We start from the raw sequence: 23,813 nt of genomic DNA, 5'->3' as shown, positions 1-23,813 counted from the left end.
CACACACAGGTTGGTTGGTCATAGTGCTTATTGCACCATAGGTAAATAATGAAATGTGTGTACATTAACATTAGCAAGGACCACAGGGCCAGCAAGACAGCCTGCCAGAGTACCTGAATTAGGTCCATTACAGTCTTTACAACACACACACACTCACTCACACACACACACCACAGGATGGAAAGCAATAAATTATTGGCCTCATTCCTGCCTGGGTCCTATGACAAGGCAGTTAAAGGGCAAAGCCTGCCCAGACTGCTTCCTAGGTCTCGCCTTGGTTCTCAGCTGGGCAGTGGCCAGCCAGTAAGGGAAGCCAGGACAGTGCTTGCTCTCCCTGGGCAGAATAAGTTTAAATAAAATCGTTGGCTTCTTATCAGGGAAGTATTTACAGAAAAGGTAAGTGGCTCATCTGGACCTAAGGAAAGTCATCATGGGACCTCCCCAGGGAGGGGAGGTGCCAGCACGGGTAGCAGGTGAGTTCACGTTTCCCAAACCACTCTTCCAGAAGAATGGAGAACAGCCTGGTGTGCCAGGCCTGGGGGAAAGCACGCCAGGTCCTTTCCGCCGCCACACGTTCTCTCCTTCAGGAGTCAGTCAACCCACAGAGTTCAAGGCCTGGAACTTCTCCCTCAGGTTTCTCACTCTACCCTGTTTGTTTGTGTCCGCTGAGTCCCTAGGACTGTCTTCTTTGGGCTGGTGCTCTGCAGACTCCTGGAAACCTTGGCCCTGTCCCTTCAAAACCACTGAGGCACTTGGTTCCTTCCCACTGTCTTCCTCCAGTCCCATGGTAGAGCTAGGATGGGACCCCTTCTCCATGATGATCACTCGCCGGTTGTTCTCTAGGGTAAGGTCTGCGGTGACATACAGGGCTTCACCTCCATTCAGCTGGCTTTGGGGAGGAGACTCAGGAGGTGGAGGCTGGCTGGCCTCCCCATCTCCCTGGCGCCCATTGGTGTTCAGGCTGCAGCAGTGGTCCGCCTTGCCAGACACAGGAGGTTCTATAATGTTCTCAGGCAAGGAGCGGCTCCTGTTGACCAGCAGGCTACGGGGCCAGCTGCTCTCGGCCTGAGCAGTCTTGTCGTGGGAGGTATACTTGGAGCAGAGCTCTCGGACATCGGGCCAGTTGAAGGTCTCAGTGTCAAAGGGGCTGAGGGGGCTCCGAGCGGAGGACCGAGACCCAGGTGAGGTGGTTCTTGGGCTGACAGCAGAAGGGCTGAAGGAGAAACGGCGTGGAGAGGTCTCCACAGCAGAGGAAGACTTGGAGGTGCCATGCTCCTGAGCCACCAGCTGCTCATAGCTGAGGAGGGATAGCACAGGCTTCCTCCTGGCTGGGAAGAAAGAGAGCAAGCTACATGAACCAGTGAAGGAAGATTCGAGAGAGAAAGGGTAAAATGGGAACCGTCTGCTCTCTTCTTGGTTTGGAATGAGCCCCAAGGCCTGCTCTCCAAACTCCCTCTGCTCAACCGGAAGAGCTGGGAAGAGGGAGGAGGGGACAGACTGAGGCTTTGATCAGGAGCTTAGAATGGCCCTCCAGTGCCAAGGCTCACTGCATACGACGCGGTCCTTGCGGTCTAGCCCTCTCGTGGTATAGCCTCTTTAGAGGTTGTTTCCCCCCAAAGCACTGGATCTAATTGGTTTTTCTACCCCAAGTCCCCTACCCACATCATACCTTTGCCCCCTGACAGCTCTCCAGCTTCCACAGGCAGGCCAGAAATGGAAGGGATGGGCTCATCCCCATCAGGAGTGGCTTTTTCCCAGTGTAGAGGTGGCCTAGCTGCCTTGATGTTCTTAATTCGGAGGCTATACTGGCGGGCCAACTGGTAGACCTTGTTTTTGACACGCTCACTCACATGGCTGTCCATCACATGGGAGAGCTGCATAATACGGGGGTGCAGTGGGGTAACCAGCTCCCCCTGGACACCACTGCTCAGCTCCTTCACCAGCTCTTTCAGCTCCCGGGCCAGGTGGGCTGGGCTGGGATGCTCAGTGGGAGAGGCACTTTCTGGAGAGGCGACAGCAGACTCCTCAGTGATGGCCCCCAGCTCATGCTCCTCCAAGATGAACAGTGGCTCTTGTAGCTCAAAGCCATTGGCCTGGCTCTGGCCAGACCCTGTCCGGGGACTTCTCTGCGAAGACTCCATTCTTTCCCATATCTTGGCAATTTCTGAAGATGGACGGAACTCCGCATCTGTGATAGGAGCTGGGTCCCCTTCGTCTGCCCGGCTGGGACCTGGGAGGTCAAACAAGGTCCATGAAGCTGGCCGAGAACTCCCCGGCCTCTTGTACCCAACAGGAGCTGCTGGCTCTGGATCTGGTTTGGGAAGGCTGTTGAACCTGGACACGGAGTTGCGCACCAGTCCTTTAGGGATGTAGGAGAGGCTCTCCCGCCGACGGATGCTGAAGCTGGCATCGTGGTGCTCTGCGTTTTCATAGTAGTTCTTAATTCTGTCCAGCAACTGTCGGTCTCGGGTAGACAATGCTGATTCCTTTTTCTTGCAGGAAGATCTATCCAGTTCCGTGGGGCAGCCTGAGCCTGCACCTAGAGATTCTGTCCCATTGACAGAAGGGCCAGTGTCCGTGACTGTGTCTGTACCGATGATCACTTCTGGGGCGGGCGGGTTGCTGAGGGAGTCTCCAGTGCTGCTCCATCGGGCCAGGCCCTTCTCGCTGCCCTCCAGGCTGAGCACGCTGCTGCTCCTGCTGATGAGCCGTGGTGTCCCGAGGCCACTGCACTTGCCGTCCTCCGCTGCCAGGCTGCTCCGCCGAGAGAAGCTACTGGCGAACCTCTCGGCAATGACGCTGGCCTGGTCCAGCACAGAGGGTGGCAGGAGGCTCTCGGGTTCCTGGGTGGCTCCCATCTCCTCCTCTTCTTCCTCCTCACTACTCAGGGTCTTAAGGTCTTCAGACCCCTCAGGCTCCACAAAATCTACCTCACCAGCGGGCTTGTCCACTCCTAGCAGCCCCTTGGGGTCATGAAGCTGTGTCTCCAGGGCTTCTGGAAATTCTGGGTCTGAAGGCATCTCCTCAGGGCTGGGACCTTCCAAGGCAGTAAAGGCCTCCTGCTCAGCCCCGGGCTCAGGATCTGTCTCAACCTGGAAGGCAACAGAGAACATGTTATGGGTGGAGCTGGGGCTCCTTCCTGAGGCTTGGGGACAAGATGGCGTGGCCTGCTCTCAGGCTAGGTAGAGGGTCTGCAGCTTAGGACAGAGGCAATCAGAATGCACATGACTCAAACGCAGGGTACCAAGTCCATTTATTCCTTTAGTTACCCCGCAGCTGGATGATAGACCCACGTTCCATACTCCAAGGAAAACACTAGAAATGAGCAAGGGTTGTAATATCTCTCAGTGGCAACCTGCTTGGGAACTACAGGCAGTAAGGAAACACATAAGACGTAGCTAGACACTAATCCAGTTTCCCACGGTCCCCACATATAGCCACTGTCTGATGTCAAGGCAGCTCAGGTTCTACAATTTCAACCCAGGACTGAGCAACTATGAAATCATATCGCAACTTCCCCAAGAGAGCAAAGATTCCATTAGTTCAGGGGCCAGAGGGTGATTCAACTCCAATCACCAATGGAGGTCAGCTCAATGCCCAGATCCCATGGTACTGGGGATACAGAGAACTGACCCCCCATATACCCACACCTGCACTTACACACTTGTAAAGCACACACACACACACTCTCTCTCTGTTTCTCTGTCTCTATCTGTCTCTGTCTGTCTGTCTCTCTCTAGGTGAGGGCAAGGGATTCAGCTCCTGCCAGCCAATCTGCCATAGCACCTGTGTGCCCAGCCTCGCTGCATATGCCCAACAGATGGGCAAGGAGAAATCCAACAGAAGCCTTCGCTGACCACGTGATCACCTGAGCCTTAGTAAGCTGGCCGACACAGGTTATCTTCCAAGAGCAGTCTCCTGGGAGAAGACGCAAATGTTGGAAGCATCAGACTCGACTCCCATCGGCACTTATGTTCTAGACCAGTGCTGCCCACCATGGTGGCCACCAGTCATTCTCCCTGAGCATCTGACATGATGCTAGTCCAAATCAAAATCCGTTAGAGACATAAGATACATCCGGATTTGCTATGTGTCTGAAGTTGGCCTTAGCATATCAAATTCTCCTGTCTCTGCCTCCTGGGTACTAAGATTATAAGCTTGTACCACCACACCCAGCTCCTTTGTGTTTCTTAACATGGTTACTAGAAAGTCTAGTGGGCTAGTGGCACAGCGGGTAAACCGTGAGTAGATCCTAGAAAACCACATACGACAGTCATTCCTGACGGTACAACTGTCAAGGTCTGAACCATTAATGGGATTCCAGAAAATTCATCTTGGAACCTGTTGTCCATCGTGGTAACATGAACAAGCAGGGATTTTAGGAAGTGACTAACTACCCCATAAGCGCTCCATGCTTGAGCCTCATAAAAGAGGCTAAAGGAAGTTCCTTGCTGTGAGGGCACAGCAAGGACGAGACTGAAGCAGAGAGGGAATCCTCGCCAGACAACGAACCAGATAGAGGTGCCTTGATCTTAGACTTGGCCGGCTCTCCACTCTGGACGATACATTCCTGTGTTTATAAACACTTCACTTGATCATATGCTGTTACAGCAGCTTAAGTAGACAGCTATATTTTTATCTAGCATCACCTGGGTCCACAGTCCTGTCCTGGCTGAGGCTCAACCTGGGGTCTAGCTCTTGTAACTTTGAGAAAGTGAAGGAGTCAGGCCCCCTCAGATGCTGCCCGCTGTGCAGCCTGCCAAGCAGTCTCTCCGTGCCACTTTTCCTTCTGGATTGGTTGTGGGGAACAGAAGAGAATAGCAAGAGATACCCGCAATGGATACGCACATTCTATCCCTTCACCCAGGCGGCCCCAGGCGCTCCTTAGGCAACTAACACCATGTGCAGCCATGTCCAACACAGGCAGTTGTCTGAGGAGGCCCAGAAACGGTCGCCTATTTGTAACTCACAGAAACAGGTTGGCTGTTTGCCAAACCACACACCTCTTGGCTGCCCAGGCCTCTGGTAGGTCCAGGAAGTGGGAATCCCAGTTCCATGGACCAGCGAGATAGCCTGTGTCCCAAAGGCCTGCCTGTAGACCTAGAGCTCTGGACTCCAGCTACCATGTACTACACCTCCCCCTCTTACCTGCTCACTGCTCTCCTCTGGCATAGAAGAAACAGACTCAAAGCTCATGCGTTTCTCCACACTGGTTGGAGACCGGTCACTGGGCCTTCTGCAGCTTTTAGAGCCTTCAGACTCCCCATGTCTCTTCCCCTGCAGCAAGCAGAAGTCAGCTTACAACTGAGAACTGGTCCTCTCTGTATTCCACTCCAACATGGACAGTGCCTTGCATACCCCAAGGAGGTACAGGCAGCACCTCCAGGATTGAGCCAGTCCTACGCCCTAGGCCTTCCAAACAACCTGACCCGGGGCCACAGAAATCCTTGCAATGCGTGCAGTTTTTACAAAAGCCCAACCCACCTCCCCTTTCGGCCACAGTCAGTTGACCTTCACACTTGATGGATGCTGGCTTTCCCCTCCCGCCCCCACTCCGTTAGTCCTGGTCGGGGAGTAGTGTACCATTGGGTAGGTACCCAGTCCTAGAACAGTGCATGCCAGGGGTTCACCAGGGCGTGACAGTGAGTGAGTTAAGTATTGACAGCAGAAGGAGGGACAGTGGAGGACACGGGAAGGACATGCACATGCCGGGCAACATGCAAGGAGGAAGGGAGATCAAAGAGACACCTCACCATAGCACCCCGGGAGAAAAGTAAAGCGTTGGCTCGATAGTGCCAGCAGTGGAGGGCGGCCAGCAGGGAGCTGGCAAAGTCAGCTACCTGCTCCGCCACTGCTAGACTCTCTTCCTCCTCTTCCTCCTCCTCCGAGCCCGGGGGCTCTGGCCCAGGCACCTTCTCGTTGCCACCATGCCCTGCCAGGTCCTCCAGGGAGACCGGAAAGGCCTGCTGCTGCTGCTGCTCTTCCTCCTCCACTATCTCCTCCTCTTCCTCAAGCTCCTCCCTGGCAGCCCCCTCAGCCTCTGGCTGCCGGTCCTGTGCATGGGGTAGCTGCCCAAAGTCCAAGAGGGCTCCGGCACTCCCTGCGTGCTGTTCAGAGCATAAGAGTCCATGTCACCAGCCTGGTGGGCAGCCCCCTCCTGTAGGCGGCTAGAAATGGCTTCATAGAAAAATCTACTCCTAAATGCCCAATCCTGGCCTTCTCTGGAGTGAGGCATTTTGTGGTGGGAAGACTGGGATCTGGTTGGGAATAAAGTTCCCCAAAAGAAGCCTATGTACCCCAGGAGGGAAAAATGAGAGGATGCAGGCCAAGCAGGGCACCACGGGGTGCTGCTGTAAGGAAGAGGATATGAAAGGGTCCCCACCCTGGGCAGTGCCACCCACAGTTCCTAATTCCAGCCCCTGGAGCCCTGGCACTCACCTTCATTCCTGCTGCTCTGGCTGCTGACACCACCACAGGGTCCAAGCACATGGTGGGAGGGGCAGGGAAGAAGAGGAGAAAGAAAGAGCCTCTTTAGAGAAACCAGGGTCCCTGGAGAAGCCTCATATGGGCTCCTACACTCCAAGCCCCTCACCTAGTCCTGGCTTTCAAAGGGATGAGTGACAGCTCAGGAGCCCAGCACAGAACCAGTGCTGGTCTGTACAGGCTGCCAGCTTCCTATCACAAGGGAAGAAAGGGCACGGCGGATAGACAGGGGAGCCACTGCTCTACAGTCAGCAGGGGTGAAGAACTAAAGTCAAATTCCCTCTAGTGTGTTCTCCACCATCCCTAGCGAGGTTCCTAGCTGCTTTCACCCTCCCAGCCCACCGAGGATCCCCGGGGAGACCTGCCTGTTCTTCCCACACTCACCTTTCTCACTCAGCTGCCTGAGCAGGTGCCTGGTGGGCTCTGAAGAACACGAAAGGGTCGGGTCGTTAGCACAGGCCAAGAAACAGCTGCACGTAATCCGGGTCCCAAGCTCAACGCATCACCAGCCCACACCAGCCCAAGGTCCACTCTAGCTGGCCCCCAGCCCTCCCCCACCGTGTTACCGAGGCCCCCGGGTAGGGGCCTGAGCCACCTCTGCCTCTCTGCAGCACACTGTGAACTGCTCAGTCCTAGTGTTAGCATGCCAGCCAAGGCCTTAGTTAAAGAGCCATCTGGAAAGGATGGGCCCCATGCTACCCGCTTCAGACCGACTAGCCACTAACCACGCTTCTATCTCAAGCGTTTCTACCTCCGTTACAGGCAGCACATCAGCACAGTAGCTATGCCCCACACCAAGCCCCTCAGAGCATGCAGGCCGGGAAGCAGAGGTCGCACCCGACTTTCTACGGCCCTTAAGGCCTGGCATCTCGAATCCTTGCTGCCTGCTGGGAAGTGTTGCCCTGCTGAACAGGGTACGGCCAGGCTCTGGGGACACAAAACACAACTATTAGGCTAATAATGGTGTCATTACTTTGTACCCAGCCTTTCTGGGAACAGACGTGAAACAGGAGGGGAAGGATAAGAGACTCCCGTCTCAAAAGACTTCTCTACAGAGCCCTCAGCACACCTCTACCCTGTGCTGGCTTAGGAATGTCCCCGATTTCCTACAGATTTAGAGTCACAGCAAAGTCTACAGAGGTCTTTTAGCTGCTCCTCAAGGGGACACACTGAGACCAAGACAATAGGCATATTTCCTATCTATATCCACATAAGTAAACTCCTAATTGCTTTTTGAAAAGACAAGGTCTCACGTAGCTGGCCTGAAATTTGAAAGGTAGCCAAGTGTACCTTGAACCTCTGGCCCTAGTGTCTCCACCTCCTAAGTGCTAGGACGGAGTACCCCACCACACCTGCTTTATGCGGTGCTGGGGTTGAATCCAGGGATTCATGCATCCTAGATCACCACTCTTCTACTGACTACATCCTCTGCCTCTCGCTTGCATTTCTGCTGTGTTGTGCTCACGCCTGTATGGACCTGTATTCATATGTGTGTGAAGGACCAGAGGTCAGTGTCAGATGACTTCCTCAGGAGCCCCCACCTTATTTCTTGAGGTAGGGTCTGTCATGGAACCCAGAGCTCACCAACCAGCTAGACTGACTATCCAGAATGCCCAGGATCCTTCTTGCCTCCATTTCCCCAACACTGGAGTCAGAGGCTGTCCCCGACTTTTAATGTGCGTACTGGGGAACCCACTTCAGGTCCTTGTTAAGGTTTGCTCTTTTGGGGTTGGGGATTTAGCTCAGTGGTAGAGCGCTTGCCTAGGAAGCGCAAGGCCCTGGGTTCGGTCCCCAGCTCCGAAAAAAAAAAAAAAAAAAGGTTTGCTCTTTTGCTAGGTGTTATAATGCTAAATACTGGCCCCCAAGGCCTGGTTGCCCCCAGGGACGAGAGAATCTGCAGGTAGACCCAAGTGACGCTGTGTAACCTTGCCCCCAAGTTATCTCTGATTGGTTTTGAAATTGCTTACAGACTATAGCTGGGCAGGAGACAGTCGGGTTTTTTGGTGCCCAGGCTTGGGGTCAGAAGCAAGGACTATGGGAGGAGAGAGAGAATGTGGAAGAAGAGAGATGCCCTGGGATAGGTGAGTTATGAAAACATGGCCGTGAGGGCTGGCCAATTGGAGTTAAGAGAGGCCCAAATGGAATATAGCAAGTCATAACCTGGGGTCATTGATAGGGAAGTAAACATAATAGCCTAGAGGGCAGGTATCTGCCCAGCCTTAGTGCTGATTAAGGCTTATTATAAAGGTTATGTATCTTTTATTTTGGAACTGAATGGTCTAAGGTAGGGTAGAAACCCCAATTTGAAATAAACAGAACCATAACAGGTTTTTTCCATTTATTTTATGTATATGAGTGCTCTATCTGTATGGACACCTGCATGCCAGAAGAGGGCATCGGATCCCATTACAGATGGTTGTGAGCCACCATATGGTTGCTGGGATTTGAACTCAGGACCTCTGGAAGACCTCTTACCCTCTGAGCCATCTCTCCAGCCCCTCAGGGCCACATTCTTATGTGCCGAGCACTTTATCAGCTTTGTCACTTTATCTTGACAACCACCCTCACTTGATTTTAAAATGAGAAAGAGGGCTCATCGGGATAGGCACTTGCTACCAAGTCAGATGGCTTGAGTCTGGTCCCCAGAACTTACATGGTGGAAGGAAAGAAACGACTCAAATGCCAAAGCACTTGAATACACACACACATTACTCACAGAGAGAAATACATGTTGGATTAAATTAAAATTAAAGATTTAAAAAGGTAACAAAGTGGGAAATAGAAATGTTCAGTTCTTTCTGTTGAAACCTTATAAAAAGAATATTTAAGAGTTTAAAAGACACAACAGATCTTACTTATTCCACAGCGACTTTGTCCACCTGATACAGCTTTGGAGGAGAAGGAGGAGGAGGAGGAGGAGGAGGAGGAGGAGGAGGAGGAGGGAGGAGGAGGAGGAGGAGGAGGAGGAGGAGGAGGAGGAGGAGGAGGAGGAGGGGGGGGGGCAGGGCAGGGGCAGGAGAAGGAGAAGCAGGAGGAGACACCAAAGACCCTGAGGCTGGGCACCTAAGCTGTAGCACGCGTCTAAGTCCTTCCTCTCTGCAACTCCAAGTTCTGCTTTTACTCATAATCCCTCCAAATCCATCACCTGATCTCTACCGCACACGAGAAAGACGAGCCACCATAGGGAACATGCTAGGAGCAAGAGGAAGGACACTCCTCAGCGTTGTGGGAGAAATGCCACAAGGAACATGAACCTCAAATTCAGGCCATCACCATGGCAACCCACGGTACTGCTACCATCACATCTGGCCGCTCATACACCATCAGTAGCATTGCATCACCAGCTCCAGAAAAGTGCAAGTGTGGTCTTCTAGAAGGCTCCAGAGGACAAAGCACGTCTCAGAAAAACTAACAAGACTTTAAAAAGCCAACTCTCTTAGCAGTCACAGGCTAAGATCCCAGCCTCGTGGAATTTTCAGTCTTGTGTATCTGCTCATTTCCCCACCATCCTGGACAGCTACAGCCTTGAGACAGAGGCAACAGTTTTACTGAGCTGGAATTCACACACTATATACGCCAACCTGTGTAAAGTACACACTTCAATGGCTTTAAGTACATTCACAGAGCGGTGTCTCAGAGCTGGTGTGTGTGTGTGTGTGTGTGTGTGTGTGTGTGTGTGTGTGTGTGTGTGTGTGTGTGTGTGTGTGTGTGTGTGTCAAGAGGTGCTTTTCTAGTTAGGGGACTTTTTTATTTATTTATTTAAATTTTTTTTTTCAGGACACATTTTCTCTGTCTAATCCTGGCTGGTCCTAGAACTCTGTAGACCAGAACTGGCCTTGAACTCTGAGAACCACCTCTCTCTACCTCCTGAGTACTGAGATTAAAGATATGCTCCACCCCCACACCTGGCTGGGAGGCACTTTTTGTCTTTTGTGGTACTGAGGACTTGAACCTAGAGCCTTGGCACACTAGCCAAGTGCTCTACCACTGAGCTCTAGCCCTATCTCTTAGAGCAAAAGTTCTGATGTGGGTGTCATGACAGACCATGGTATTAATACTACAGCTGTCCAAGTCAGCATTATCTGTCTACTTGTCACGGCCTAGAACCACCTGAAAGTCTCAAATGAGTAACCACCTTTATCAGGTTGGTCTGTGGGCATGTCTATGAGGGATTCTCTTAAGTTATTTGGTGTTGGAAGACCCAGCTCATTGTGGGAGGCACCATTCCCTAGGCTGTACAAAGAAGCTATATGAGCATGAGCCTAGAGTCAGCATACTCCTCCATGGTTCCTGTTGGACTTCTCAACTGTGAAGTAAGTTCCTTGGTCACAGGTAATATGTAGAATAGTGGGTCTGCCTTAAGTTCCTGCCTTGAATTCCCTCAATGGGGTACGAGCTGAATGCATCCTTTCCTCCTAAGGTGCTTTTGGGGAGAGTGTTTTATCATAGTACCAGAAAAGAAACAGGAAAACCAGGAGACCACCCAGCTCCACCTTCTCAGAGGTCAAAGTTCAGTTATCAATCCCAAGTGTTCAAGGATGCTGCAGATGGTGGCCAATCAAGACCCAAACGCTCCCACCCAAACAATACTCTCAATAAAAGCATTTGTTCCGAGCTACTGCAGCATGGATCTCAATTCCAGACCCAGCACAGCTTAATCCAGATCTGCTCCTGGGGCTCAGACTTATTAAGTCAGAGAAAAATCGAGCACAGAACGGTAAAATCAATCACCAGAAGCATCCCCACCCCACCCCATCACGGCAGAGCGAAGACTAAAAGAGGAAGGTTTTCTCTTTCTAAACAGACGCTCCATTCTAATAACTCCACGAGTGCATTAGCAAATCCCGTCATGGAAGAAAACCCGGGAGAGGAAAATTGCATGACCCAAAATAAATATTTCCTGTCTGGATTTGGTGCCACTCGGTCTAAGCGTTTTCCCTCCCACCCAGCCTCTGCTGTCACTTTAGACAGAACTGAGAAACTATCCATGAGGTGTCTCCAAGTGCGACTCTGGCTGAGCAGCAAGCCAAGGTCTAAACGGCTAGAACAGATGCCGACTCCTGAACAACAAATTTCCCAGGCCCTCGAGCAGGTGGACAGCGTGAGCAGCAGGCACAGGAAGGGACTGGTGGAGGGAAACATGGGCAAGAGGAAATGGTCCACAGACGTCCACCAACCCACCCTGCTATCCTCTCCAGTCTTCTGAGGAGAGAGATGTCACACTATACTGCTGCAGATGATCCCAGCCCCGGGCCAGCATCCTATAAAGAAGGTTCTTGTCCATATAGCACCAGACCTTACCAGACTGCCGACGTCCCTGGCGCACATGGGCAGACACCTCATCCTGTGAGGACCAAGCCTTTTTCATCCGCTCCGGGCTGCAGCGATACCTACTGGGATCTGTAGCCAGGAGAGAAATCATCAGGCCTCTGGTCCCCTAAAGGCCTAACTAGAAGCTGCCCATAATGGACAACATATTCTTCACCCACACCAGCTCCAGATGGTCCTAGATGGCTCTCTGGAGGTCCCCCTCTTCCATCTTCTTACAATTGGTTGCTTCAAGCACTGGGAGCCCAGCCATTTAGTCAGACCATGTCACTAATTACACAACTGATCCCCTGCCCTTGACAGAAAGAAGCCCTACCCTTCTTGCTTCTAGACAAACGTAGTAGACAAGATTTTTCCCATGATATGGCCTGACTTAACAATGTACACAGTTAGGGGCAAAACAGGCAGAAAAGGGTAACTTACAATAGGAGTCCATTTCCAAGATGGCTTCCTTGGCCTAGAAGAAAAGGAAACCCATTTAGTAATTACCTGACTGTACCTTGCCTGCCCAGAGGACTCCCACAGTTTCATGCCATGACTTGTGTATCTGCAGTACCAACACCTGCTGTGCACTGGAGCCAGGAAGAAGGGCTCCCGCTGACTCTGGGACATACTCTCCCTGAAGCCCATCTGAGAGTGCCCTAGGAGCCAACCTTCTGGGGTATAGTAGCATGGTGATTCTCCAGGATGAGCCTCTTGATGTGGTGAGTCCAGCTCCGTTTCTCCTCGACTGTCTTGGCCTAGGAGGGCCCAAGGGGAAGGAACTGGGTTTATTATTTCAGGTCAAAACACACACAGTACTTCTACCAAGGGGCATAGAGGGTAGGAGGGACTGTGCTAAGATTTCTCTCTAGACCTCCGAGAGGTGCCCCAGATGATCCCACTTTACGGATGGAGACACTACGGCATGGGACAGCCAGGGAACAGGGAGTCACACGCAAGTGTGCTTGGAAGTCTTGGTCCCCAGCCCCTCACCTAAGCCACTCCTCACCTGGATACTGTATTGTTGTTTGCTGTGCTTATAGTGGGTGACGGTGAAGCACAGAGAGTCCCTGGTGCTTTCGATCAGCATCAGTGAGGAACACTGGGGACAGAGAACAAGATAATTAACCAGGAGACAAGGGGAACCCAACCCCTGAGGCAAGTCTCAGAAGATGGCACCGGAGCCCAGTGAAGCCGGAAGGAAGCTGGGGCCACAGGGAGAAGGAGCAGGCAGCAGAGGAGAGGGCAGCATAGTTACCGGAATGTGGCCCTTGTAGACAAAGTGATCGCCTCGCTTCTTGGTAATGAGCAGTATCTTGTCAAAGAGGAAGAAAGTTCTCTCATTGCGCACACGGTGCACGCGAAAGGTGGCTTCCAGGACCAGTTCCCCGTAGGTGGTCAGGTCTGGTCCCTTCCAGTTAATGAGCAGTGACTGGATCTCCTGCAGCAGAGACCCCAGTGACACCCAGAGTCAGGCCTCACCGTTCCCAGGAAGCTCGCACAGACACCACCTCAAAGGCTTCCTCAGGTACTATGCCCCAACTCAGCTGAGCACAGCGGCCGGCAATCATTATTCCGTCTTTCAGGCCCTGTCTCCTCCCAGCCCAGAGCACCTACCTGTAGCCGAACTGCGTGCTCGTGCCTCCTCTTCATGTCATTGATGTACCAGGCCACACACGTCATGGTGTCAATGGCGTCTTCTACCACCTCGAAGCCATCCTCTTCTTCATCAAAATGTTTGGCAATTTCCTAGACAAAAGACAGGTGTCTGAGCAAAACCCATTCCAAGGCTCTGCCCTGAGTCTGGCACAAATCTTCTGCCTGGGGGGAGGCCTGAGCTACCTGGAGCAGCAGGTGGTACTTGAGGATGCGTTGGACCGGCTTCAGCAGGTAGGAGCCCAGGGGCAGGGAGTGCTGCAGCAGCTCCTGCCGGTCCCGGAAGAACTTGGCTTGCTGCTTGTCTTGCATGCACTCCGTGAGGGCTGCCACTGAGCTGGGAAGGGTAGGGATGGGTGTTACCATCTGGGGAAGATCTGGTGAGGTGGCAGGAACCCCATATTCATCAAATGGCCCAGATGTCCCTCTCTATCCAAGATACTCACTTGGGGTAGTTGTTGCAATACTGAGTGTATATATCAAACTCTTGGCTCTAAGGAAAGACCAAATAAAGGAAATAATTTCAGGGAGATTCTCACAGGATTAGACGTGGGGGCGGGGGTGGGGGGGCGGCAAAGGACTCCTGGGAACACTGTCTTCCCATCCCTGAGAGCCTACAGAGCCATCTTGGCATCCCATCCACCCACCAGCCTTGGACAGGGATGCCCAGTACTTAAATGTCCTCTTATACTGGGCTCTCCTATCCCAGAAACACAGAGGGAGAACCCGGTCACTCTCACCCTTTCCACGAAGCAGCTGGCAACTGCCACGGGGTCACTATTGCAGCTGTCCAGGTCTCTGAGAAGCTGGCTGGGGGAGGGGAGAGAGATCATTAGACCCCCCCCCCACAGACCCCCTGCCCACCTCCTCAGACACAGAACATGGCCATCCTTGGTGTCATGCTGTGGGTCATGGCTTCTACCCGGAGTAAACCCTGCCCCAGGGAATACCACATAAAGTATTCAGAACACCGCAAAAAACCAGAATCCCACATGCTCATGCTCGACAAGCGGCAGAGGAAGACGGAACACCAGCACCCACCTTGGGAGGGGACACAGCTCCTGTGTAAGCAGGAGTCAAACACACAAAAGCAGAGATTAAAGGAAGAGAGGAAACCAGCAAAGACCACTCCCAGATGGCAGGAAGCAGCGACAGGAGGAGACTCAGTGCTCTGATCTTGGGTGGGGGCACTTGAGATAACTGGAGACTGTGCCTCTGCCCCTCCATCTGCTTCCCTCCTCTTCCCAGCTCTATGCCTTCCTCGGTCTTGTGCGTACCCTACCCTCCTAACCACACACTGTGTGGACTCCTCCAGCTGTAAGGGACCGGAGGAAGAGTCCTGCCCTGTCTACTGCTGCCCACTAAACTGTTTTTCTTGACAATACCCTCGTCTGAGTGTCTGGTCCCAGAACAGCAGCTTGAATCTTCATGGGTTCAGTAAGTCTTTTTTGCAGGGCCTGTGTGATATTCTAATACAGTGCTCTCAACCTTCCTAATGCTGCGGCCCTTTAATACGGTGCCTCATGTTGTGGTGACCCCCAACCTCGACTACAAAAACTTTTTCGCTGCTACTTCATAACTGCAATTTTGCTGGTATTATGAATTGTAATGTAAGTATTTTTGATTTGTCAAAGGGGTCACAACCCACAAGCTGAGAACCCGCTGTAACAGGTCAGACTTTCAGAGAGTCCTCACTTCCCTTGGTATCTGTGGGAAGGGAGAGGAATAAACTATAAGACGTGCAAGATGATGTAGAAAAAGAGCTACCCACAGGAAACACACAACCATGCAAGGCCTAACACCGGCCCAGATGCTGGCACCTGCAAGCCTGTGACCTCCATTTATAAACTCCTAGAAAGGCCAGCCGGTATCTTCTCCAAGCCTAGCGCTAAGATCTTATGCAAGGGTAGACTTCAATTCCCCATCTCCACAGTCAGGCCTATGTGTCCAGACATCTAAGGATTCTCCCTAGGCCTCCAGGCGTGCCCCAAGGCAAAACAGGTCTAGCACATACCTGTTCAGTGCATATATGCTCTCTATGTTCCCAAAGAGGGCGCTGACTTGCTCCGGCTTCAGGAGCCCGGGGGTGTCGATGATCTTCAAGAGGTAGTCCTGCGTGGAGAGAGGTGTGAAGACCCTGCACCCCTTGGCTTGATCACCTCTAATCACACCCCACTCTGCTGGGACGTAATCCTGCAGGCAGTGCCACTGTACCGAGCTGTGGGTGTTTACCCAGAAACACACTTTGACTCGGAATGCAACCTTATTTGGAGACAGGGTCTTTGTCATTAGTTAAATTGCTCAAAATGACATCATTTAATATTTAGGGAGGCTCGAAGTCTAATTGCCGGTGTCCTTCTCAGAGAAAAGGACACAGCCAGAAAGCAGGTGATGGTTGGAAGCCAGGCCAATGCAGCCACAGGACACTAGAGAAAATGAACTATGACAGTTTGTAATCCCAGTACTTGGGAGGCAGAACCATGAGAACGGCCTTGAGTAAAGGCCAAGCCGGAGCTACACAGCAAAATCCTATCTTAAAAAAATCAGGCCAAGAGGCTGGTGCAATGGCTCACCAGGTAAAGATGCTTGCCTAATGACCTGAGTTCAATCCTTAGACCCACTTAAAAATGGAACACACACACATGCACAAACATACACTTAGAAATGGAACACACACACATGCACAAACATACACACATGCACAAATATACACACATGCTTACACGCTCACATAAACATGTACTTACTCTTTTCCTTTTTGTTTTTTGTTTTGTTTTGTTTTGTTTTTTGAGACAGGGTTTTTCTCTGTAAACAGCCCTGGCTATCCTTAAATTCACAAGAGATCTGCCTGCCTCTGCCTCCAGCGTGCTGGGTGGGATTAGAGGCCTGTGCGCCCCACTAGTCCAGCTTTTTAGATTTATTTATTCACATATATTAACGTATGAGTGCTTTGTCTTCAGACACCCCAAAAAAGGGAATCAGACCCCATTACCGATGGTTGTGAGCCACCATGTGGCTGCTGGGAATTGAACTCAGGTCCTCCGGAAAAGCAGCCAAGTGCTCTCAACCACTGAGCCACACTTTTTCTTAATCAAAACAAACAGTCTAAAAGAGAATTCATTTGTGGTACTTGAAGTCAACAGGTTTGTGCCTAGCCCTCACAGACTCACGGGGCAGAAGGTCCCTCAATGAAGGGCACATGTCACCTTTCCCCGAGTGACCTACAGTATGAGACATTTTTCATCTGCCATTCCTATTCCATTTTTCAGGCAAAGAGCCCGAGGCTCCAGACATTGTGCACATGCCTAAGGTTCCACAGCCATGAAATAGCAGAGTGGGGAATCTGGATGCCGTCCCTACCCAGGTTCAATCCCTACAGAACACTTAGGTCAGGCTAAAGCCCCTCCCTGTGCTACCACAGTGCCCACTCCCCAAGCACCTACAGGAAATGCTACAATCCCACTGATGTGGCCTGGTGTCATAAGGAAGCATGAGAAGACAAGAGCCCCACCAGGCAGGTCCCCAAGGCTTCCGCATGGCCTTATGGGAGGCAGGTTTATAGGTTTATAGAGACAGGTTGTACTGAAGAGATGGGCGACTGGAGGCCAGCATCCTTGGTCTCTTGAAGACATGGCCAGCCCCTCCGGGCCTCAGCACTCACCTCCACAATGCTCCGCAGGTCCTGCACATACATGCGCTCTGTCTCCACGATCTCTCGCACCACCCGGCCCAGATAGCTGAGCTTGTGATAGGCAGGGCCTGTCCCTGCACGGCCGTTGAATGGGGAGAGAGGGCCCTTCATGTTCAGCCAGCCGCTGGAGTTGTTGTTGCTGTTGGGAACATGCCGGCCCCAAGGGGAGCCTGTCCCGTTCTGGGCTGCAGCCTCGGAGCCAGTCGGCTCCTCCATGGCACTGTGGCTGTCACGGGAGGAGCCAGATGAGGATGTGGTAGACATTAGGCTCGGTGGCCGCTCCTGGCTGCCATCTTGGTGGAGGGCAGTAGAGACGGGCATCCTGGCATCGCTGCCTGGGACTGTCACCTCGGGGAGATTCTGGAGCAAAACAGACAGAGGGAGGGTCAAGTTCTGAGGACCTGCAGAATCAGAAAGCGGAAGGGGAGGTTGCCAGAGACAGGGAGGAGGCAGAATGGGAAGTCACTGTTGAGTGGGTGCAAAGTTCAGAGTAAGAAGATGGAAACGGCCTCAGAATGGACAGTCCTGTGGCAACGGCACAGGTGCACTCAAAGTCACTGGACTACATTTACAAGTGGTTAAGACAATGAATTTTCACGTTTGCATATTTTAACCACAATTTTAAAAACAAGGCCACCGAGACGCTCAGCAGGTAAAGGCTCTTGTCACCACACCGGCTAACCTGAGCGCTGTCTCTGAGACCTGCATGGTGAAGAGAGAGAACTGACTCCCGAGTGCTGTCCTCTGACCTTCCCACGTGTGCCGCAGCCCGTGCAGCCACCTCCCAAATAAATAAGTGTAATAAATAAATTAAAAACACAAACACAAAACTAAACCCCAGGGAAGACCGTTCCCTCAGACTACAAACACTGGTGAGGACGCTCGAGTTCCGTTCCTTCTGGATCCCAGCAGCTCAGGGATCCTCTCTTCCCAGGGCGGAGACCGCAAGGCCTCACCAGGAGACAGTTAGGTTCTCAGAAACAGAAGCTACCTCAGCTAACACAATAGCCTAGCTCTTCTTCGGAAGAACTCAAAGCCCGGGTCTCGGGGCTGAGAAGATAGGTGGGTAAAGTGCTTGCCCGGCACGCACAAGGCTGTCTTAGCACTGTACACAGCCAGGCATGGCGGCCTGGGAACTAGAGGCAAGAGCATCAGAAGCTCGATGGTTATCCTCAGCCATATGGTGAGTTCCAGGCTAGCCTGGGGCTTCAGGAGAACCCCATCAAAAAACTATTATTTTAAAAAAAAGGAAGAAAGAAAACTAGACAAACAGCCACTTAAGCAAAGTGCTTAGCCTCCCGGGTTTTACCTGTGTAACAGAGCGTGCCCCAGAGCTATGACCTCACAGGTGACGTAACCCACTGCCTGCCCTCTGAGCACGGTACACGGCAGGGTGAATGTTCCACAAACCATCCGTGCATGATGATAATGGTGGCTATCACAGTGTGTAGCTCACGTGCCTGCCCCTCTGGGCCCATGCTAAGCGTCACGGTATGGGGTCGACCAAAAAATTGGCTCTTTTTTAAAAAATCGCATTTATGTGTTTATGTTTGTGTATGTACACAATGTACGTATGTATGTATGTATATATATACCATATATGTACATATGTGGCAAATGTCTGTATGTCGCTCTCTCCTTCTGCCATTAATTTCATGTCATCACCAGGTTTAGCGCCTGTACCCACTGACCCGCCTCACCAGCCCAGGTTCCTGATTTCTTACAACCAGCAGGTAATGCTCTCAGGACTGCAAAGTCTCAGGGCGCCAGTGTCTCCACCTGTCCTGAAGCTTCCTCTCTACTCAGAGGGAAGGGAAAGGGTGATAAAATCTGAGCCAACAGTTGCTCCTTGCCCCACTCCCAGGTACCTGGTGTAGGCAGGCCCTTGACTCAGCCACAGCAGGAAATTCCCCAGGGCTGAGGCACAGCTGAGTCTTAGCACAGCTGGGCAGAATTGCTCAGCAGGCAGGAAGCTGCACCCAGGTGAGGCAAACAGGGCCACAGATGGACTTTATTCCCTGAGCAGATGGTACTACAGCTCAGAGCCCAGAGACAGAGAACACCTCACGCCCACCCGTGGGACCAGAGCTGCCAGGATGCTCTCTTGGTTGCTTTTCCTCAGGGGAGGAGGAATAGAGAAAGAGGGGGAAAGGGGAGGGGAGAGAGGAAGGGGGAGGGAAGAGGAGGAGGGGAGAGGAGGAGGGAGGAGGAACTTCAGGCACTTTTCTCTCCTCTACTCTCCCAAGTGTTCCTATCCAGCCTGAGACTCAGAAGCTACCAGACTAGAGCTGGGCCACAGGCAAGGACCTGAGCTATACCAGAGGACCCGTCCATAAACCGCTGTCACTTCAGTGCGTTTTCTTGTGACTCTGCTCTTACCTAGAAACCAGGGTCTTTGGCAGATGTTGCCTCCAACCTTCCAGTCTCAGGCTAGAAGTCCTCTCTCCAGGATCCTGCCCAGAGGCAGCGACCCTGGAGGCCTCTGCTGTGTACTCTGTTGCCTCCAGTCTCCTACTATCTCACTTCGTGAAACTGAGATTAGCTTGAGACCCTCTGCCTGGGGCTACCGGTTACATCACCAGGGATCATTAGGAGCAGTCTGGGGACGAGTAATGGTAAACCAGTTGATGGTTTTTAACTAGATCTTCCCCCCTCTTTTTGTGACAGGGTCTCCAATAGCCAAGGCTGGCCTCCAGCTAGCTCCCAAGGATGACCCTGAATTCTGATCCTTCTTCCTACACCTCCTGGTTCCTGGGATTACAGGCACTTGCCACCACACCCAATTTAAGGGGTGCTGGGGCTCAATCCCGGGGTTTTATAAGTGCTAGGCAAGGACTTTAACCAAGGGGACCAAATCCCTAGGCTGCTGCTTTATTAAGCTAAAAGTTGAGCATGCTCAGACCCACTTGTGGCCAACAATAACTCAGCCAGGCCCTTGGAAGGGTCAGCACTTGGTCACCGTGTTTCAGCTAAGGGATTATACAGAGCCCTGTTGGGTACTCTCTATAAGCCCATCATGTGACAGGTGAGAGCGCCCAATGGCAGTTCTAGCATTGGTGTCGGTGTTTACTTCTGCCTACAGCATAGGGAGCTAACCTTAGGGAGAACACTCCAGAGAAGTATACTGCTTGTACGCCGCTCCCCCCTCCCTCCCTCCAAGAGCCTTTAGGTTAATCAGCTCACACTTTCTCAACCCTGCCCTTGACCTCCACCCAGATCAGACCCAGCCAGAAAACAACCAGGCAAAGGACTTATGGCCTGAGACCTTTCTCAGATTAGCCCCTGGGTCAGGTCAGCTCCAGAGGGAAGGCTAAATGGAAAAGACCCAAGTCCCAAATGGATTTCCCGGCCAGCCAGATCATTAGCCTTACAGTGAGAGTCACCGCAGATTCTCTCTCTCTCTCTCTCTCTCTCTCTCTCTCTCTCTCTCTCTCACACACACACACACACACACACACACACACACACACACACACACACACATCAGGGGATTGGTCTCTGAAAGGTACCTTCTGAGAGTCACTCTTCAGTTACATACAGCTTTCTAATTGCAAACCCAGCAGTCCTGTTGAAAGCAGGGTGCCTACCTATCTGCATCCCCGGGGGCTGAAACAAAACAGAGGACCAACGTGCTCAATGGTCTGAGTGCTGTAGGGCGGTAAGTCTCACCTAGCCCTGGCAATGCCTTGCAGTGGATGCTATTTTGGGACTCCAGTCCCCACAGCCACTACCACACTAAAAGACCTCATACCAGCAGCAAGGTATTAGTCACGATCCCTGGGTGCCACTGCTTTGAATTAGGATAAGTTACAAGGACACACGTAAACTTGAAAGCCTGAGAACTATATGATCATCCAAAGGACTGAGACGGCTACTTCTGGGTCTGTACCATACAGCCGGCCTCTGAAGACTTACTCAAGCACTGGAACAAAATAGAAATTACAGACTCTGGGATCCTGGGCCATGGGGAAGCAGAGGATTCCCAAAGTCAGACTTCCAATTTCTCAGATGACATATTCAGACTTGCAGTGACCTGGGGGTCCTACCTATGATCACCAGGGTCTCTCTCCTGGAGGTCAAGAAAGGAAGGTCCAAAGAATGGGAGTGGCAGTGAGCATGGTGGAGCAGGATTCAAGAGTGAACGGTTAGGCCACAGGGTGATGGAAGATATATCCTATTGAAGAGGCTGCCCTGAGTCAATGCCAGGTGCACAGTGTAGTCCCCTAAGCCAAATCCTACCCAAATGCTCCCGAGGCCAGAGCTACATGTCCTTTCTATCTGAACAGCACCCACCATGGAAGATTCACCCTAAACCAGGGCCAGAATTTAGTTCCTCAAACTTTGTTTGCATTTTTTTGAGACCCGTGTTTCCTATGTCCTGGAACTTGCTCTGTAGACCAGGCTGGCCTTGAACTCTGAGATTCCCCCTCCCTCTGCCTCTCAAGTGCTGGGATTAAAGGCATGGGCCACCACTGCCAGGCTCAAGCTTGTCTTTTAAGTCTTTTAAGACCTGTCTCCTACGGAAAGAGAAGCAGCAGCAGCCAAGACTCAAGGCCCCCTATCTATCCCACCACAGCCAAGTCTCCAGCTCTCTCCTGCAGAGACTGACCGAGTTCATCTTTCAGCACCAGTCAACCAGCCAGTAATCAATCCATAAGTCAGCCTTCTGGAGAACTGAATCTCACATCCCACCCTATGAAGCCCTCTTTGAGAAGTGCCCCAAAGAATCTAGGGAAGAGAAACCCACCCATCCTTCCTTCTCTCCTGCTTTCCTTCCCTCCCCTTCCCTCTCCCCTTCCATATCTAAATTAAAATATATCTACTGCCTTCCTCCACCCACACCCATCTAAAGTGTATGACTCCACCCACCAAGGACCTTCCCTGAGCCTCCCCAGGCAGAGGCAGGCAGGCAGGCTGCAACAGGCCCCTTGGATTCCTAGCCGGAGACTGGAGCCAGGTCCACACCTTTCCCTTCCAACTATGTCTCAGTAGTGTGCCCTCAATTTGACCCAAAAGGGGGATACCCCCAAATCCACAGAGGCTCTGTACTGTCCTCGGGTCTCTTGTCACTCAAACACCCTTCCCTTCAAAAAAGAACCTCCCACAGAGGAACCCACTGGAGCTTTCTAGAACTTGTTGCTGATCCTGGGGAGACCCCTGAGAATTGTCTGCACTTCCTCTAACCGTCCCTCTCTGGACGGTAAGGGGAGGAGGGAGGAGCAGGCTTGGGATGAGTCTGGCAGGTGGAGGTTGAAGACTCCCTGTAAATATTGGGGTTCCAATCATTCTTTCACCTATCACCCTTCACCCTACACAGGAAGCCCCACGTGCCACACCCACCTCTGAAACACAAAGGAGTGGGGGTGGGGGTAGGGGGCCCCAAAGGTAATTGATCCAAAGTCCATAGGTCCCTGTGGGGGAAGACATCATCCAGCCCCTTCGCAAGCAGCAGTCCTTCCTCAGAGACAGTACAGCCTCCACCCCCGGCCTTCCCGGCTTCCCATCCCAAACTCTGGAGATCAGAGCAGCCAAAGGACCTCTGACCTTCCCCAGAGTAATCCCCAACTCAACTTTCAAAACCTCCCTAGAGAGGGTGCCTGAAGGAAGCAAGAGGACAGCTGCAACTTTTCCCCTGAAACAGGCTGAGGAGAAATGCAAACTTCCTTAGAGATCTCAAGCAAGCGCCACAAACCTGTACTGGACCGTGTTCTCCCCACGGTTAGGCCCACACCCACACCACCATACTTACTTCCTAAGTGTTCCCAGAAGCCCCGCTTTTGCCAGTGTGTTCTTAAAGGTACGCAGACCCCTCAGAGGTTCTCAGGGGAGGGAGGGCTCTCAGCGGGTGTGGTCACTGTCCCCAGTGTGTCACTCACACGGCCATTCCACCCATTCCACGCCTCCTAGAGATTCAAGGGCCCTGAGCCCCGAGACGGTCCCTGGGGAGCGACTGTTCAATGTGAGCAATGTGTTCTGGAGAGGTTGTGTGAACAGTGTGACCGGGGTTTCAGGGCCACCCAAACCCAGCCCAGCTGACTGGGACTCATTTTGTCTAGAGAATCCATTTTCCCACCACCCAGGAGCAGCAGGAGCCCTGGCTGGAGGGAAGGCAGCAAGACGGAGGTTACCCAAAAGGATAAGAACGACCACGTCAGTGGGGTCCTCCCACCTGAATTCCAGGGGAAGACGGAGCCTACAGACTGATGTCCAAAAAACTCGGCTTGGCCTCCGAAGAGGAGGAAAGCCCCTGGCTTCAGAGGGAGGACACCCTCCTACTTCCCACTGCTCCTTCCTCTCACAGCTCTCGCTCTCACACCTGAAAGTCCCCATTCCCTCTCCACACCCGCCCAATCGCCACTTTCAGAACCTACTCTGCTTCAACTATTCATAAACCCTCCCAATATACTCGTGCTGACCAAATGGTGCCCCCCACGAAGACATGTGCACCCCAATCCTTGGCACCTACAGCACCTTCTCTTCACAATGTGATCAAATAAAGCAGTGGTTCCCAACCTTCCAAACGCTGCGCTCCTTTAAACAGTTCCTCACGGCGTGGTGGCCCCCAACCGTAAAATTATTTCCATTGTTACTTCATAACTATAATTTTGCTACTGTTATGAATCGTAATGTAAATTATCTGATAGGCAGGATATCTATCTAATGTGTGACCCAG

At 52.2% G+C, this 23,813-nt stretch overlaps 1 protein-coding gene across 4 annotated transcripts in view; it reads right to left on the bottom strand.

Annotated features, from left to right (window-relative positions):
* Nucleotides 1-10: 10 nt before the first annotated feature.
* The window catches only part of Plekhg3 (pleckstrin homology and RhoGEF domain containing G3), a 42,974-nt gene continuing 19,171 nt past the window's right edge, over nt 11-23,813 (bottom strand). Inside the window, exons 1-18 of one of the 4 annotated variants that reach the window (XM_032907971.1) lie at nt 17,111-17,500; nt 15,464-15,561; nt 14,190-14,259; nt 13,896-13,942; nt 13,636-13,786; nt 13,411-13,542; nt 13,052-13,234; nt 12,803-12,895; nt 12,465-12,551; nt 12,235-12,268; nt 11,785-11,883; nt 7,321-7,410; nt 6,868-6,906; nt 6,439-6,458; nt 5,841-6,107; nt 5,149-5,277; nt 1,670-3,092; nt 11-1,328 (exon numbers count right to left, since the gene is read on the bottom strand). In XM_032907971.1, coding sequence (XP_032763862.1) covers nt 595-1,328; nt 1,670-3,092; nt 5,149-5,277; nt 5,841-6,107; nt 6,439-6,458; nt 6,868-6,906; nt 7,321-7,410; nt 11,785-11,883; nt 12,235-12,268; nt 12,465-12,551; nt 12,803-12,895; nt 13,052-13,234; nt 13,411-13,542; nt 13,636-13,786; nt 13,896-13,942; nt 14,190-14,259; nt 15,464-15,561; nt 17,111-17,461 — 4,047 coding nt within the window. In that variant the 5' untranslated portion in view covers nt 17,462-17,500 and the 3' untranslated portion in view covers nt 11-594. Of the gene's footprint in view, nt 1,329-1,669; nt 3,093-5,148; nt 5,278-5,753; nt 6,108-6,438; nt 6,459-6,867; nt 6,907-7,320; nt 7,411-11,784; nt 11,884-12,234; nt 12,269-12,464; nt 12,552-12,802; nt 12,896-13,051; nt 13,235-13,410; nt 13,543-13,635; nt 13,787-13,895; nt 13,943-14,189; nt 14,260-14,490; nt 14,915-15,463; nt 15,562-17,110; nt 17,501-23,813 lie in introns of those variants that run through there. The other 3 variants (XM_032907968.1, XM_032907969.1, XM_032907970.1) reach the window with 3 other exon arrangements.

This window comes from Rattus rattus, chromosome 7 (genome assembly GCF_011064425.1).
Source record: "Rattus rattus isolate New Zealand chromosome 7, Rrattus_CSIRO_v1, whole genome shotgun sequence".
Lineage (NCBI taxonomy): Eukaryota > Metazoa > Chordata > Mammalia > Rodentia > Muridae > Rattus > Rattus rattus.
This window is presented reverse-complemented; position numbering and strand designations above follow the sequence as displayed.